This window comes from Erpetoichthys calabaricus, chromosome 12 (assembly GCF_900747795.2).
Source record: "Erpetoichthys calabaricus chromosome 12, fErpCal1.3, whole genome shotgun sequence".
Lineage (NCBI taxonomy): Eukaryota > Metazoa > Chordata > Cladistia > Polypteriformes > Polypteridae > Erpetoichthys > Erpetoichthys calabaricus.
This window is the reverse complement of record NC_041405.2, coordinates 6,019,160-6,035,809: the sequence shown is the minus strand read 5'-3', so window position 1 is coordinate 6,035,809 and position 16,650 is coordinate 6,019,160. Positions and strand designations below refer to the sequence as shown.

Below are 16,650 nucleotides of genomic sequence, written 5' to 3'. Positions count from 1 at the left end.
AGAAACTGAAAAATACTCTAGCTTATATTGGGACAGCAAAGTGATTTTTTTCTTTCATCTTAACAACCTTTTTGTTCAAATGTTAGCAAAATTAATAAACCTTAGATGAATTAACCCTGGAAAAAGAGAACAATGAACTAATAAAATGTAGAGATAAGATAACCATCACTAGAGAAAGTCCTGTAAGTTTTTTTTTTTTTTTTTTTTAAAGTGCATTGTCTGTAAGATAGGCCTCTGATGTAGTCAGCTGGTCAATCAGTCTGTTAATCCACATATCTGGTCAAAAAACTTGTCTCTATTCAGACCATTTTTTAGAGTATTGAATTTAATCAGAAGTTTGTATTCCCATTCTCTCCGCTCCTGTTGGGTCTTGAAATGACCCATAAGCCCAGTGACCCTCAGATCCTTTATGCTGTGGCCATTACTGTTAAAGTGTGCTGCCACTGGAAGATCAGCACTGTTCTGATTAATATGAAATCTATGTGAGTTCATTTTCTGCCGCAGTGTCTGACCAGTTTCCCCTCCATATAGTCCAGTGTTGGGGCTCCTTATGCACATGTTTAGGTAGACCACATTAGCAGATTTGCATGTGAACAAACCCTTTATTTTATGCTTCTGCTGGCAATGTGGTATAACTACCTGATCTGTCGTGTAGATATGTGCACAGGTGCCACACCTGTTCTGTAGGCAGGGAGATGTGCCACTTGCTGCTGAGCCACACATAGAGTTTCGGACAATCAGTTGTTTGAGGTTTGGTGGTTGTCTGTATGCAAGGAGGGGAGGTTCTGGGAATATATCCTTTAATTTATTGTCTTTCTGTTCCATGGGTTGAAGCTCTTTCATAATTTTGCGAAGTGTTTCCAGATGTGGATGATAAGTTACAACTAGTGGGACCCGGTTCTTGGTTTCTGCACCTTTGTATTCCAGAAGGTTTTCTCTGGGTATAACCGTAGCTCTCCTGATTTATGACAGGGGCATAGTTTTAAAATGCCTTTTCAAGACGTTTGGTTAAACATCATTAAATTGAATTGAGTTAGTCTATTAGTCAAGAACACTATAGAGAGTTTTTTACGGTTTATCTTTATTTATGGCCATTGTCATAACCTGACAGTAGCCTAGTAAGATTATCACAAATCACCCTTTTGAATTTATACTATATCTGCTTACCTGCATAAACAGTGTTAATTGTACATTGGGGGGTGCTGTTAAGTCTAGGACACCATCATCTTTAAAATGGAATGAACGATGCTGTTACAGTAACTATGTTCAGTAAAGCAGCCAACAACTGAGGAGGCACAGAACAACCTTCTTTCTTTATTGGATTAAAAGCACACACAAATTATAGAACAACAGCCTAATAAAATACATCATGTAACATAACATAAAATGAGCATTTTAAAATATTAGATGCTTTATAGAAATCATAACAGGTAGGAGGGCAAAACTTGGGTTGTGTCTTTGAAATGGAGCTTATTTTTTATATATCATTTGGTTTCTTGTAGTAATATTATACAATTCTGTTTATTATATAAACCAAAATATATTTTTCATGAAAAGAATAGTCAAGACATCCAAAAGGAGCTATTTTCAGGCATTTAAGATTTTTTTTTTTTCCATTATTGAAAGATGTCTTCTAAAGAGATTACAGGAATATTAAAAAAATAAACTTTCAATGAAAATGTCCCAAATGAGTTGTCCCAGGCCTGATTCCCCCGACACTCAAAAAAAAAAAAAAACATTGTCCACTTAATGCTTTATTACTATGATTATTACATGAAAAACCTATTTCCCAAAATAACACCTAGAAAATTCACAAAGATGTGCATGTGCTATGTTTGATTTGATACTGCAGTTCTTGCATTTCTCCAAAACACAAATGTCTTCCACATATTGTGTTGAAGCTAAATCTGGCTTTTTGTTCTGAATTTATAATCTTTACTGTTTCTCCCCCTGGGTTAATGCAATAAAATCATATATTTTAATAATAAAGATTAGTGAACACAAAAAGCAATACAGGTGAACATACTCAAGGCTAACAATAAGGTTATTAAAGAAAATTAATTTAAATTTTGACTTATTTTCAGAAACACCACTGGAAACTTTGAGTCATTCAGTTGAAGCACCTTTTAGAAAAAATCTGGAAAGGATTTTGGGGCAACTGTGGTAAATGAATGATGGAGAGTATATAGTTGTAACACGGTGTTTATGTGCAACATACAGTGCATAAACAGTATAGATACAGATGAACTATTTTGTCATGTTTAACACAATGAATTATAAAAATATAAAAGAATATATAAAATCTCCTTCCATCACAGGGTTGTGAAGAGGTAGGTGAAGTTTTTCTGAGTAGTACTTCTGTCCATATTCTTTTACAATATACAAATAATTTGCTCCAGCAGGTTCAGGATAGGTAATCAGTAACAGAATATCTCAGCATCTATCCTTTCTAAGGATATGCCAAAGCCTTAAAACAAAATCCTAGAGTTGTGAAAAGCAGGGAAGTCCTTGCATAACATATCCAGCATTCTTAAAATCACTTAACATAGTCACTGCTGATTTAGGCGGGGCAGAGTCTGTCCCATCAGCATAGAATGCAATGCAGAACTCAGTCCTGAAAGGTGTGCCAGGCCATTATCTCTGAGCGTTCACACATAAACCTCCACACTCACACTTAACGTTAGGCCAATTTGAAATCAACAGTTGACATTATATGCACATCTTTGGGATACAGGGGAGTACTCAGAGGGAAAACGAAAAACTTGCACAGATTCGGGGAGAGTTTACAAACCACACACAGGTGACGACCAGATCCTGGATCCACTATGTTACCCCAGATCATGCAGAAAAAGAAATTTTAATCTCTATTATTGGTTTATTTTCATGTTTTGCAGAGTAAATACCCACACAGAAGATGCATTTTGATTTACCCTTGTATTTCATTATGCTGCATTTGCTTCTTCTCCCTCATGTTTTTGGGAAACTGTTACTAAACCATGCCATCCTACTGTTCTTTTTTATATGATACAGTGTATGAATGTTAAATTTTATGCTGTTAAATGAGCTGATGCTTTAGAAAATTGATGGACAATTTTTGTAACAATTGTATGATTCTGACATATGATGAATCATTCCCAACAGGAATAAATTTTGTTCCAAAGAGGTAAACACCAGAATAACCAGTTATTGTTTGCCTAGTTCTAGCCATATGTCTTCCACATTTAATTTATATACCTTTTGGAGATCTGCCTCTACTTCTTTCCATGTAATTTTTTCTTTGACTTCTGCTGGTTTAGAGTAGTAGTACTGGGCAAACTGCTTTTGGTATCTTTTAAGTACGAAGCGCCAGTATACTGAGGACTGATCTTTGTACAATTCTCCCCAGTTATTACTTTCCAAAGGACTTGCACTGCAGCTTTTCACATGGATATTTCTCGACATACAGTTCATTGTGCTCTGATCTAAATTAAAGGTTAATAATGCTGAAATCTTCTTTAATGTTGTCTTGAATGGCAGCATTTCAGGGGGGGTGTTGTTGACAGCCAGTGCCCTGTGGTATCTGGAGAAATGCTGATGGTTTTCCCCCTGGTGTTCACAAGGCACGCCACAGAATGGGCATTTCTCTGTGCATGTTCCCAGAATGCTGTATAGCTGTTGATGGGGTACAACAGGTAAATCCTGAACCTGAATTTCCCAGTCCTCTATTTCCTTCAGAAGCTCTTTCTCCAATGAAAGGATGGCATCAAAAAGGTCTGTTCTGAACTGTGCCACATTTAGAATGTTTCTGGGCAAAATATCATGAATCTTCTCTTTCTGAATCACCAGATTACCCTCCAGTGCTGTTAAAAATAGCTCGATGAGCTGCTTTGCTGTGTTGGCTTTCTCTGCATTTACTTTATCCATGCATTTCTTTGCCTTATCTAAAACATCAGCTGCAATATCTTGGGCCATGACATGAAACCGTGATTTCCCATTAAGCTCATGACGGCAAGACTTCTCCACTATCTGTTGAAGGAAGTCCAATGCAAACTGATCATAATCTTTGATGTAACTTATATAGTCTTTAAAGGTGTCTCTCCTGTGTAGATCTAACAATAGAGCTAGTTGGAAGTAGAGGGTGTTTTTAAGTATTAAAGGTGCACAAATGTTCCTCAGATAAGTGACAATGCTGAGGGATAGATGCCATTGGATTTCTTTAATCAATGATGGTTTCAGGCACAAATTACAGAAGCTCTTTGCTGCCTTTTGGCTCTGGTCTCTCTTGTCACATAGGTCACTGAAAGCCTTCCAGTAATCTTTCTTTTTCGCATTAAGTATAAGTGCTGGATCATTTTGCTGATTGAACATGTCATGTTTTTCTTGAAACTTCTTCACTGCCATAACACAAATGTGAAGTTTAAGGTCGGTGTGAAATTGTTCAGTAAGCCTCCTGCTTTGTTCTCCCAGTTTATTGATTTGCTTTTCAATTTCTCTGACTACCCCTGTACAGTAATTTGGATCGTAATCCACATCTTTTTTGCTGATCATTCTATGAATATACTTTTCACACTCTTGTATGATTGTATCTGCCAGCTTCTGTTCTTTTTTCAAACGGGTCTGTGACTGATTTCTGGCAAGCTGTCCTCTGGATTTATCTTCTCCAGAATGAAAATTTAAAATTGAGTAGTTTATGAAGTTGCTACTTATTTTCTGTACCTGCTTTATATGGGCTTTAGAAATCCATGGCATGCTGTGTTTCACATGTTTCTCTGAGACATAAAAAGTTTGGCTTCCCATTCCTCTTAGAACTTTCTCTCCTAAATTGATTTTAAAAAATTTTCTTTTCACGTCATTCCCCAGCAAACACTTCTCCATGTCACCCATGATATTAACTTGGTTTTCTGGACATTTTATGGACGTAACAGTGCTGCTCCACATTTCCTCAAATGCCTTGTGAAGTTCCCCCTCATTGAGTTGTTTTCCACTGTTGTTAATTTCCTTTACCAGCTTGTCAACCTTTTCTTGGATTTTATCTTCATATTCAATGAGCACTTTTTGAAAAATATTTTGGCTTAACCAGGTATGCATGTAAATTTCACATTTTGAGTGTGCATTGTTCTTAAGCTGTTGACAGACAGCCTGAAGGTTCTGTTCAAAATATAGCTTGTAGGGCTGAATTAATTGTTTATTATCAATATCCTTTAAATAATAACTAGCGAGTTTTTCAAGGACTTTGCTTTCTTCTTCATTTGCTAACACTGTAACCTCCTGCTTTAGCTCATCTAGTAAACAGTCTGTCTTTTGGCAGTTCTTAATCCTCACTTGTACCTTCTCCGTCCACTCAATGAAGCGCTGCTGGATTTCCCATGTCCAATCGCTGCATTGAGAGAAGAGCTTTGCAAATGCATCTGCTGCAATACTGTTCCTGAAACTGAATATAAAGTCCTCTGACTTAACGGCATTAGAAAGTTCTTCCATCAACATGATGAAGCTGTCAATTGTTGATGGGATGTAAGACTTCCTTTGTTCCCTAATGAAATCAACCAGGTCCTTTTTCAACTCAAATGCATATTCACTGTACCCAGTGCTCACAGCTGCCATGGGAGGTATGCCATGCCACAGACTAGGTATGTACTTTGTTCTTTTTGCAGGATCGTACTGAATCACGTCAGAAAATTTGAAATAGGTAGCTTCCTTATGTTCCTGCTTGGCTGCAGCTTGAGTCACCGCATCCAGACGAGTCAGGAGTTGTGTAACTCCAAGTAAATCCTTATCTCTCACAGAAATGTCAGATACATTCTGGTGGATGAAATAGATGGTTGGCTTTTTCCCAACCTCCTTCATTCTTATTAATGCATGTACAACTATTTGAAGAATGTCCTGCATTTCTGCAGTGGATTCAGATGACACATTCACTAGGGTGACATCACTTAGTCCAATTATTAGAGTTGCTATCTCATTGTCATGCTCATACTTGTTTGTGATGCCTATCAATTCTGGGGCCCTTAGACCCTCTGTGTCAATAACAAGAATGTAGTCGCAACCGAGTTCTTGTTTGAGATTTCCATCGATGTGAATGAGCTGCATGAAAGCCCCACAAGTGCACCTGCCAGCTCCAACTGCAAATTGCAGGCCAAACAGAGTATTCAATAGAGTGGATTTCCCCGTACTTTGTACCCCTAAAACGGAAAGGACAAATATTCTGGTAGTGGACCGAGTTTTTTTCTTAACTTCTTGTAAAATATTTGACACCCATGTCAGGGGTATGTTGGAGACATTGCCATCAATGATCTCTACTGGGAAACCATTCAGGAGCATCTCAGCAGCCATTTCTGGTAACCGAGACAAGTCTGAATTTAACTTTGATCCACTCACTACAAACGCCTCATAAACCTGTCCGATTTCACGTACAAAGTGTTCTAATCCCAGTGAGCTACTAGAGAGCATTTTCACCAGATTTTTCTGTTCACTGCTCTCATTCTGGTGCCGCTTCAGTTTTTCTCGGATACTGGGTAAGGAGGCCGAAGAAAGGGAATCCAGTTTCAGCTTCATCCAGTGTAGGAAAAAGAGCTTTTCTTCTTTTGTGCTTCTGAGAACAGTTTCAATGAATATCTCCATAGCAGATGACATGTCGTTTTTCATTTGTTTGTGACGAATTGCTGTCTTTTTCTGCTCTAATTCCCTGGAGTACTCCAGTTGGCTTTTGTGCCCAATGTTCTTTAGTCTTAGACTCTCTTTTTCAATTTCTGAATATTCTTTCCAGGTTGGCCCTTGAAATGGAAGCATTTTGTCTTTGAATTCAGCAATATTTCCCATGCTTAGCCCAGCAAGAACTTTTGCAGCTTTATGTTTTCCAGTTTGGCATGGACTATAGTCTTCGTCAATTTGAAAACCATGATCTCTGGCAATATGAGACATTGCTTCCAAAGATATTACATTTTCCTTAGAGGCTTGGATTTTGGTGATTGCAGAGCGCACATCACAAATAAGTTCAGCATCTTTTTTTCTGGCTCTTATGATAATTTGATCTTTTGGAATATGTAACTGTGCACTCCATTCATCAATGGATTTTTTGACTGTTGCTTGACCATAATTTGGAGGGTCTAACAAACAGAAGATCTTTGCTGTAGATCTCTGAAGAGACTGTGTCATATTCTTCTGCTCCTCGCCAATATTTCCTACAAATATGAAGATGGCTGAGGATACTTCAGCAAGAAACTGTACCTCCTTGAGAAAAGATTTTGCATCACCCCTTACATTTATTGCAGCAAATGGCTCCAGAAACACATCCAAGATTTCCCTGCCTGTTGGCAAATACCAAGTCATTTCGACAAGTCCATTAGAGATTTTCCGAGGGCTGTTTCCACCTTCCATATCATGATGGAGAAAAAAGCTGTGGTGGTACTGAGAAGCGCTAAGGAGACAGTTGAGGAAAGCTGACTTAGAATGTCGATTCTCCCCTATTCTAATAAATGTGATCACATGCATGGGGTAAGTAGCAATGCTGCACTCCACAATGGAGCTACTGTCCTTATGAGACCTCTGGTACCACTTTTTTATGATGGACCTCATAGCCCAGAGTAGAAATATTGGCCCTCCATCTGAATTAGGAAGTAGTAATGGCACTGCAAACTGACACATTGACATGTTTAGCACAAGCTCTTGTTGCACAAATGGATCTGAACACATCAAAACAGTGACTATGACATCCAGAGGATTTAGACAAGTTTTGTTGTCAGATTCAAGTAAAAACAATGCATCAAAATTGTCATCATTGTCATCTGAAGCATTTGTAGAACTTTCACTCTGTGCACATTTCACTTTGACTGCATCTGAATGTGACATCAGGAGCTTCTGGATGAAGTACCAGGGGATATCCTCAGGTCTGTGAGGTTTGTTCAATTCTAATGCTACGGAGTCTATTGACTTTAGATCAGTAGATGAGAATTTCTTTTCCCAGTACTTTTCTAAACCAAGTATTTGTACAACTTCATTTTTTACCTTTGCAAGTATTGGTGATTTTTTATCTTGCACTTTAGAGTCATTACCAGTGCTGTTGCAAATCAATTTGTGGATTTTACCAAACTGACTTTCCAGTTTCTCTTTTTCAGAGATAGATTTCTTTTTTAATATTGTTAACTCCTCTTTTAACTGCTTGAAATCAGGGTTTCTTTCTTTACATTTTTTTTCAATCATATTTTTAATCACAGGAGATAATTCAGACCCCATTTCCTCGAGCAGAACCTCAAGGAGCTCAATTGTCTCTCCTTTCTTGCTGTCTAAACTGGGGAAATAGCCTTCACTTCTAAGGGCTACTGAAAAGACAAAGGCCTGTCCCATTTCTGTGGTCATGTCCATTAACTGCTGCACATAATTTTCCATCTCATAAATCAAGTCCACAATGGACTGCCATTCAGCTTGAGACAAGTCTGTTCTTGGTATTTTTTCCTGCCTTCCGAGGAAGGGATAGAAGCAGGCTGACACCAAACCTCGATGAAATCGCTGACCCATTTTTTCAATCAGTGTCTTTAACTGTAGAAGTGAAATGTAAATGTTGTAAGCAAATATCGCCTGAGCTCCTGGTATCTGAAAGTGAGCTTCTGTGGTTTGCTTCTTTGTGTTGAGAAAAAATTCTTTTGCTGCTTCAAAATTCTGGAATGTCTCCATATATGATATTTTATGGTATTTCCTCAAAATACACAATGCATTACCATACTCTGAAAAGTCTTCAGTTTCTAAAACCTCTCGCTGGCCAGTTAGATTAGATATCTGTTCTAACAAAAATTTGTATAGTGGAGGTGGGCCTGGCTTGGAATCTAAGTGGTTTACTGCCCTGATAAGAAATTTCTGGACCTCTCTGTGAGAAGTTAGTATTTCTTGCTGCGTGTAATTTGTCCAATCACTATAAAGCTGGTGGACCTGAAAGTGCACTTTGGTATATTCGGCCACATAATCAGCACATTTCTCTTCAAACTCTGAATCTAAGACTTTGTTCCATTCTATTGCTCCTTCAGTCAATCTCTTAATAATTTCTTCAGTTTTTATTATTTTCTCCAATTCCACACTGTTGTCTTGCAACCCAGTGTTCTGTTCCCAATACATTTTCATTATATTTGCAAGTGATTCACTGTCTTGAAAATCTTTTTTATGGTTCAATGTCATAATCTTCCAAATGGGCAGAAGGCGATCCCTCAATCCGCGGTCAATTACTTTCCAATTACGGCTGTCTGAGTGAAGTCCTGTTATCCAGTGGCTAAATGTGGTGGAGTCATTGGGGCCACCACTTGTTTGAATGGAAACAATGGTATTTTTTAAATGGCTCTCATCATATTCCCTTCTTAGCAAGTGTTTATATACTGTTACATCACTGAATAGTTGTGTAGAATTCTCAAAGTCAAGCTGAGAATTAATTAATTCTTCTATCAGTTCCCTTCTTGTTGGTCTGAGTTCTTCTGGAAACTTTACACTTTCCATTTTAAGCCAAAATATTCCTCCAAATACATTGCTTGTGCTAATGTGAGAACCATATGTTTCCAGAATGGACTTGCATTGCTTATCCTTCTCTTCCTGACTTCTGCAGGATTCTAATTTCTTTAAACTAGATATTACTGAGTCTGAAAGAGTGAGATCTTCCAAACTAAAGGTACAAATGGCTTTGGGACACAAATATATGTCCCACACACAGAAGAATGTTTCATTACACCCTTCATCCGAAGAGTTACAGCTTATTGTTTCGTTGTTGATGTTGGTTTTCCCCAAGTCATCTTTTATTTCTTGCAAAATACTGTATTCACCCATTTCAATCAGTGTCTTAGTATGTTTCTCCTGGCTAAAAGATTCAAATTCTTCATTTATTTCCCAGTATTCTTCAGGTATTAAAAAACATTTCGGCTTTTTTGGTGTCTCTATCATTCTTGATCTTTTCTTAAATAAGTCACTTAGACTGTTTGAGTAGAGAACTCCCTGAAGAGCCAGTCCATCTGAAGAAGATTCCACCACCAGAGATTGAGTCATTTTTGTATTATGCATATTGTAAAAAAAAAAGGGGGCCAGGGCATCAGTCCTCTTCCCTGCAGGTTTTAAAAGAAATAATATAAGAAATATGCTGCACATGCTTTATGTATATATAAAATGTTCTATTGTATGTCACATACCTAAAGACATTTTGAATATGAGCATATGAGCACATCATGGCTTTTGTGTGTGAACTCGTTGGCCTTATCTCCTTTTCTAAAGGCTTGGAGAGCATCGTATAACACTGCTAGATTTTAATGTAATCAGACTAAATGGGTAAGGTAAAGGTGTTGTTTTTATTCAAGACAAGCTTAACAAATTACCTTTCATGTAGGATATAAAGAGCAAAATGCAGGGTTTGGAATTTTTCAGTCTTCATCATGGTTGATTTAAAGCAACTGTATAATTTATTTTCTTTGATCCTATGATGCAGTAAAGCATAGTAGCTCTGGAACAACATTTTGTTTGTCTCTCATTCGACACCTAGATTAACCTCATATTCCACTTAATAGCTTCCTTAATCTTTGTAAATTAAGGTATTTGAGAGAGGGGTGGTTAAGTACAGGTAAGTAAATATTTGTAAACACTTTTATGTGATTGCAAATAAGCAACTGACAATAAATGATTTAAAGAAAGGCATATCATCACAGAATGTGAGATTCTTCTTAAAGTACTGCAAGTACGAGTGTGATTAGTTTTGATCCAGTAATCCATTATAATTTCACTACACATTGTACACATGACAATGCTACTAATACTACTGCTATCTGTCTGTTATATAGTGCCTTTCATATCCATCTGTCTATAGACTTGTGATGCAGCAGGGCTCACTACTCTGTTGCCAAGTTGTCATCTCGTTATTATAGTAAAGTCTCAACATCAAAATGTGTGTGTGTGTATAAATATCTTTCTAAACAGAAAGCCTAGCCTAATTAAGCAAACTGTTCTTTCTCAGTCTCTGGGTTTTGGGGTTAATGTAGAAATTACAAAAACTGAACTTAGTAATTTTTTATAAGTATTTATATAAGTTACATGGGTATATTTTATTTTTTAAGGTTTTCACCCTCATTACCTTTCATTCATCTTTTCCAGGTGTTCTGGGTATTTTATCCATTATTTACTAATGTGTGCTTTTTTATGTCCTGACACTGAAGTAGCTGCAGCCTTTCAGCATCTGGTGTTGCCTGCCCAGATTCCTGCTGTGCCCATTGTTAATTGTCATTATTAGGACACAATTAAGGGAATAAAATTAAAAAGAGAAAGCATACACCAACAGGAAACAATAAAAAACAGTTAAGCATTTAAAGCTATAGAATAACTGCAAATACTTCTGAATGTGGTGTTATTATTTTTATCAGTATGCTGCTGCTGGAGTATGTGAATTTCCCCTTGGGGATTAATTAAGTATCTATCTATTAATGAAAAAAAAATCATACCGTTGTGCTTTTCTGATAGCAGAATAAGAATAAGAAAAGAAAAAAGACTAGCTAATTAAATGAGATCATACAGTCATATGAAAAAGTTTAGGAACCCCTCTTAATTCTTTGGATTTTTGTTTATCATTGGCTGAGCTTTCAGACCAGCCACAGCGGATGCACAAACCAATGTGTTTCTTTGTGCCGGTCCCAAGCCCGGATAAATGAGGAGGGTTGCGTCAGAAAGGGCATCCGGTGTAAAATTTTGCCAAATCCATCCACCCCTAACGGGAGCAGCAGAAAGAAGAAGAAGATTGGCTGAGCTTTCAAAGTAGCAACTTCCTTTTAATATATGACATGCCTTATGGAAACAGTACTATTTCAGCAGTGACATTAAGTTTATTGAATTAACAGAAAATATGCAATATGCATCATAACAAAATTAGGTGCATAAATTTGGGCACCCCAACAGAGATATGACATCAATACTTAGTTGAGCCTCCTTTTGAAAATATACATCCTATAGCCTTTGAGTGTCTGGTTTCTGTATGGAGGTATTGTTGACCACTCTTCCATACAAAATCTCTCCAGTTCAGTTCAATTTGATGGACAGCCTGTTTCAAATCATCCCATAGATTTTCGATGATATTCAAGTCAGGGGACTGTGACGGCCATTCCAGAACATTGTACTTCTCCCTCTGCATGAATGTCTTTGTAGATTTCAAACTGTGTTTTGGGTCATTGTCTTGTTGGAATATCCAACCCCTGTGTAACATCAACTTTGTGACTGATGCTTGAACATTATCCTGAAGAATTTGTTGATATTGGGTTGAATTCATCTGACCCTTGACTTTAACAAGAGCCCCAGTCCCTGAACTAGCCACACAGTATGATGGAACCTCCACCAAATTTGACAGTAGGTAGCAGGTGTTTTTCTTGGAATGCAGTGTTCTTCTTCCGCCATGCAAAGCGCTTTTTGTTATGACCAAATAACTCAATTTTTGTCTCATCAGTCCAAAGCACTTTGTACCAAATTGAATCTGGCTTGTCTAAATGAGCATGTGAGTACAACAAGCGACTCTGTTTGTGGCGTGAGTGCAGAAAGGGCTTCTTTCTCATCACCCTGCCATACAGATGTTCTTTGTGCAAATTGAGCTGAATTGTAGAATGATGTACAGATACACCATCTGCAGCAAGATGTTCTTGCAGGTCTTTGGAGGTGATCTGTGGGTTGTCTGTAACCTCACAATTCTGCGCATATGGGGCTCCTTTATTTTTCTTGGCCTGTGTTACGATGTGGGTTCGGCTCTATGCTCCCATCTTGCCTCTGGGAGCCCTTGAACCCATCACCATCGATAGTTATAACCGAGATGAGCTAAGCAGTGAGGCAACATTGCAAGGGGATGGTACAAATGTGCAAACGTGCTTTTATTTAAAACAATCAACGCAAAGTGTCCACAAAGTGCAGTGCTTTATCAAAAAAAAATCTTCATTAAATAAATAATCCATTAAAACAAACGTGGAGGTTTAAAACAATAGAAAAAACAGAATCCATTAAAAGACGAGGTTAAAACGTTGCTGGAAGCAGTCCTTTAAAACAATAAGCCCAGTGCTTCTTTTACACTAGCGTCTCGCCTGCTTCTCCCGTTTGGGCCCTGCAGCAGACGAGACGCTCTCTCTGCAGCTGTCCTTTCTTTCCTCAACACAGGTCTGGAGGCCTCCCAATCCTGGCTTCGGTCTGGAATTCATCCCAGGCCTGAGACTTGGAGTCCTTGATGTCCAGGACGCTCACACCAAGGACTTCACCACCAAGCCTCCCGACTCCCGCTGCCTTCCTGGCCTTACGCAGCCAGTCACCCTTCACTGGTCACTCCCGTTACTCGATCACTCAGCGGGAGCGACCACTACTACAACTCCCGGGTGTCGGCCTAACACCCAGGCTTCCATACAGCAGCCTACGAGCATTCGCTCGCTCGCTCACTCACCCTCACTGGCTCTCTCTCTCTCACATCCTGCTTTTTCCAGCCACCTCTGTCTGTCTGTCTGTCTTTCTTTCTTTAGTTCCCCTTTCTAGCTGACTCGCGCTTCCATATATTGAGAGGCCATAGCAGCTGCAGCACATTAGTAGCCCCAGGAACAATCACGGATGTGGGCAGTCCCTCACCTGTGCACTTAGGTGAGAAACGCCCACACCGCAGATCGCCCTGAGACCCGCTACAGCCACCACGCCCCCCCCGTTAAGCCGTGAGCGCAGTGATTATTTATTTAAAAAACTGGCCTTTGCTGAGAGAGCTGTGGACCCATAACACCACAGCCTGCCAGACCTGCTGGGTTTAACCGCAACTGTGCCTGTGGCCTTCCATTTCCTGATTCCATTCCTTACAGTTGAAACTGACAGTTTAAACCTCTGAGATAGCTTTTTGTAGCCTTCCCCTAAACCATGAGACTGAACAATCTTTGTTTTCAAATCTTTTGAGAGTTGATTTGAGGATCCCATGTTGTCACTCTTCATAGGAGAGTCAAAGGGAAGCACAACTTGCAATTGACCACCTTAAATACCTTTTCTCATGATGGGACACACCTGTCTATGAAGTTCAACGCTTAATGAGCTCATCCAACTAATTTGGTGTTGCAAGTAATCAACATTGAGCAGTGACAGGCATTCAAATCAGCAAAATTACAAGGGGACCCACATTTTTGCACAGCCAGTTTTTCACATTTGATTTAATTTCATACAATACTGCTTCACTAAAAATCTTTGTTTGGAAAACACCCCAGTACACAGATGTTCCTAGGAAATGAAAGACATACCACTGTTATCTTTTTTGTTGGAAGTAAATTATTATGCAGGCTGAGAGGGGTTCCCAAACTTTTTCATATGACTGTATCAAGGGAAAATGACTCATTGACTGTGAAACTGGTTAGACTGAAAACCTGTAGCCATAGGGGGTTCCTAGGACTAAGTTTGAGAACCATTGCACTAGACAAATATTGGTTATATTTGAATAAAATGTTCTTTATTTTGGAGATACATTTATGAAAATTATAGGTATAACAAAAGTAGGAGACATCAAAGAAATTACAGGAAAGTAGGTTTAAGTGATATGGACATGTGATGAGTAGAGACAATATGTGGGCATAAGAGTCATGGGAATGTAAGTACACAGGAGGAGAAAGCAAGGGAGGCCAAAGCGGAGATGTATGGATAAAGTAAAAGCATGTTTTGACTGAAAAGGGTCCGACGGGAGGAAGTGCAGGACAAATCTTTATAGACAGGTTTGATCAAACACATCGACCCCCAGCTTGAAGTGAGAAGAGGTGAAGAAGGAGGGGATATATTTTCAACCCCTCGTTTCTAATACTGTTTGTCTATTATTATGAATTGATTATATTTGTTCTCTTATTATTATTCATCCATCCATTCTTTCCTTTTTACGGTCTGTTTATTTATGTCAAGGTTGTGGGCCTGCATCCTTTCCCATAATCCCAGCAGTGTTCAGTAGAATGTGGGAACCAACCCTGGACAGTCTATCACAGAGCACTCTTACTCACACTTGAACCTGCACTCACTCGTATAAGACCAATGTAGAGCTTCAAGGTAATCTAACATGCATATCTTTAGGTTCTGAGGAAAACACAGGAGTATCACGATAAAAACCAACATGGAATCCAAGAGAATCTGCAAACACCACACAGGCAGTGCAGAGAATTGAACCGCTGGCCTCTGGCTATGTGAGACATCAGTGCTGAACACTCTGTTGCCATGCTGCCATGTTGTTGTTATTATAGTAAACGCACAACATCAAAATGAAGACAAGCTGATGTGTATATATAAGACTGACCCACATGAACATTGATACTACACAATATCAGTAGGTTAGAAATTTTGAATCTTTATTAATTACAGGTTAACACCAGCAAACACAATACACAACGTAAAAGAGAACTTGAAATCATTCCCCCTGCTCCCTTTCCTTTACCATAAGAAAATAAAACATTTTTATGATCAGTCAAGAAGTTGTGATATTAATCACTTATTCTACATTCAGAAAAGCACCACAGCATGATTTTTACATTTATAAGACATTTAGAAATATTTCTATTTTTGCTTTAGATTTAAATGCATAACTTTCTTTTGTTGATATTATTATATTTCGCCCTTTCTCTGTGCAGTTTGCTCCATTCATTGTGTCTTAATAATGATAATTAAAAACTAGCAGAGCAGACACTCAGGCAAATAACACTGAATCATGAAATGCTGCAACACTTTAGTGTCAGCCTCACTAATTAGTAAATGATGAATTAATTAAATAATTAGAACACCTGGAAAAGTAGAATAAAAAAAGAGATGAAAATGTTAAAAAGAAAGAAAAATACATTTTCCCAAATAACTTCTTAGTACATTTTAATGTTGTTGTTTTTTTTTTTTTTTAACCAAACTTAGTTTTCTAATTTCTATACTGTTCCCAAAACAGAATTTACAAAATAACAGTTCATATAATTAGCCCAGGAGTCCAATTTAAAACAGAAGCTAGCTGGAACAAAAACCTGCAGCCACGGTGGGTCCCCAGGACTGAGTTTGGGAATCCCTGGTCTACTTAATGTTTGCTTAATTTGACATGCACCTCCAGAAAATTAGTTTGAAAATGAATGGCAGGTGCAACATTATCTTACAGTCCTGAAAAACATTTCTGACATTTTTTTAATCTTTATGGAAAGAAGGGGCTCGTTCAAATCTATCCAGATTTCTCTGAGTTACTAGTGTTTTAGAACAAGCTATTCAAGATGATTCTGGGCTCAGACTAAGTTTTATCTGGTACACCTTTTCAAGATGTTTTCTCACGTCATTCCATGTCACTTGAAATATGTCATCCAGATTCACTGGTTTGGTTTTATAAAGTTCAGCAAATTGCTGGTTATACTTTTTGAGCACAAACCGCCAGTAGATTGATGTGTACCCTTTATACAGATTGCCCCACTTATGTCTTTTTGATAGCCTTCCTTGGTGTCTTTTCATTTGTACAGTTGGTGAGATGCAGTTCATGGCCCGTTCATCAGAGTTCTCAAACATATGGGAGTAATGCTTTTTCATTGTAGTTTTGAATGGCAGCATGTCAGGGGGTGTATGGCTTACACCCAGTACTCTGTGGTATCGAGCGTAGTGCTGATGGTCAGATCCTTCAAGCTCACAAGGCACACCACAGAATGGACATTTCTCTCCACAGCCTCTTAATAATGTAAA

General features: G+C 38.3%; 3 protein-coding genes across 3 annotated transcripts in view; 1 reads left to right on the top strand and 2 right to left on the bottom strand.

Annotated features, from left to right (window-relative positions):
• The window catches only part of cfap119 (cilia and flagella associated protein 119), a 77,515-nt gene that overhangs the window by 9,624 nt on the left and 51,241 nt on the right, over positions 1–16,650 (top strand). The gene's annotated exons all lie outside the window — the stretch shown is intronic.
• The window catches only part of LOC114661778 (interferon-induced very large GTPase 1-like), a 62,226-nt gene that overhangs the window by 39,156 nt on the left and 6,420 nt on the right, over positions 1–16,650 (bottom strand). The window lies entirely within an intron of this gene.
• LOC114661771 (interferon-induced very large GTPase 1-like) lies at positions 1,301–10,045 on the bottom strand. The gene has a single exon (XM_028814968.2). It carries the CDS (start codon positions 10,006–10,008, stop codon positions 3,184–3,186), a length of 6,825 nt encoding a protein of 2,274 aa, XP_028670801.1. The 5' UTR covers positions 10,009–10,045; the 3' UTR covers positions 1,301–3,183.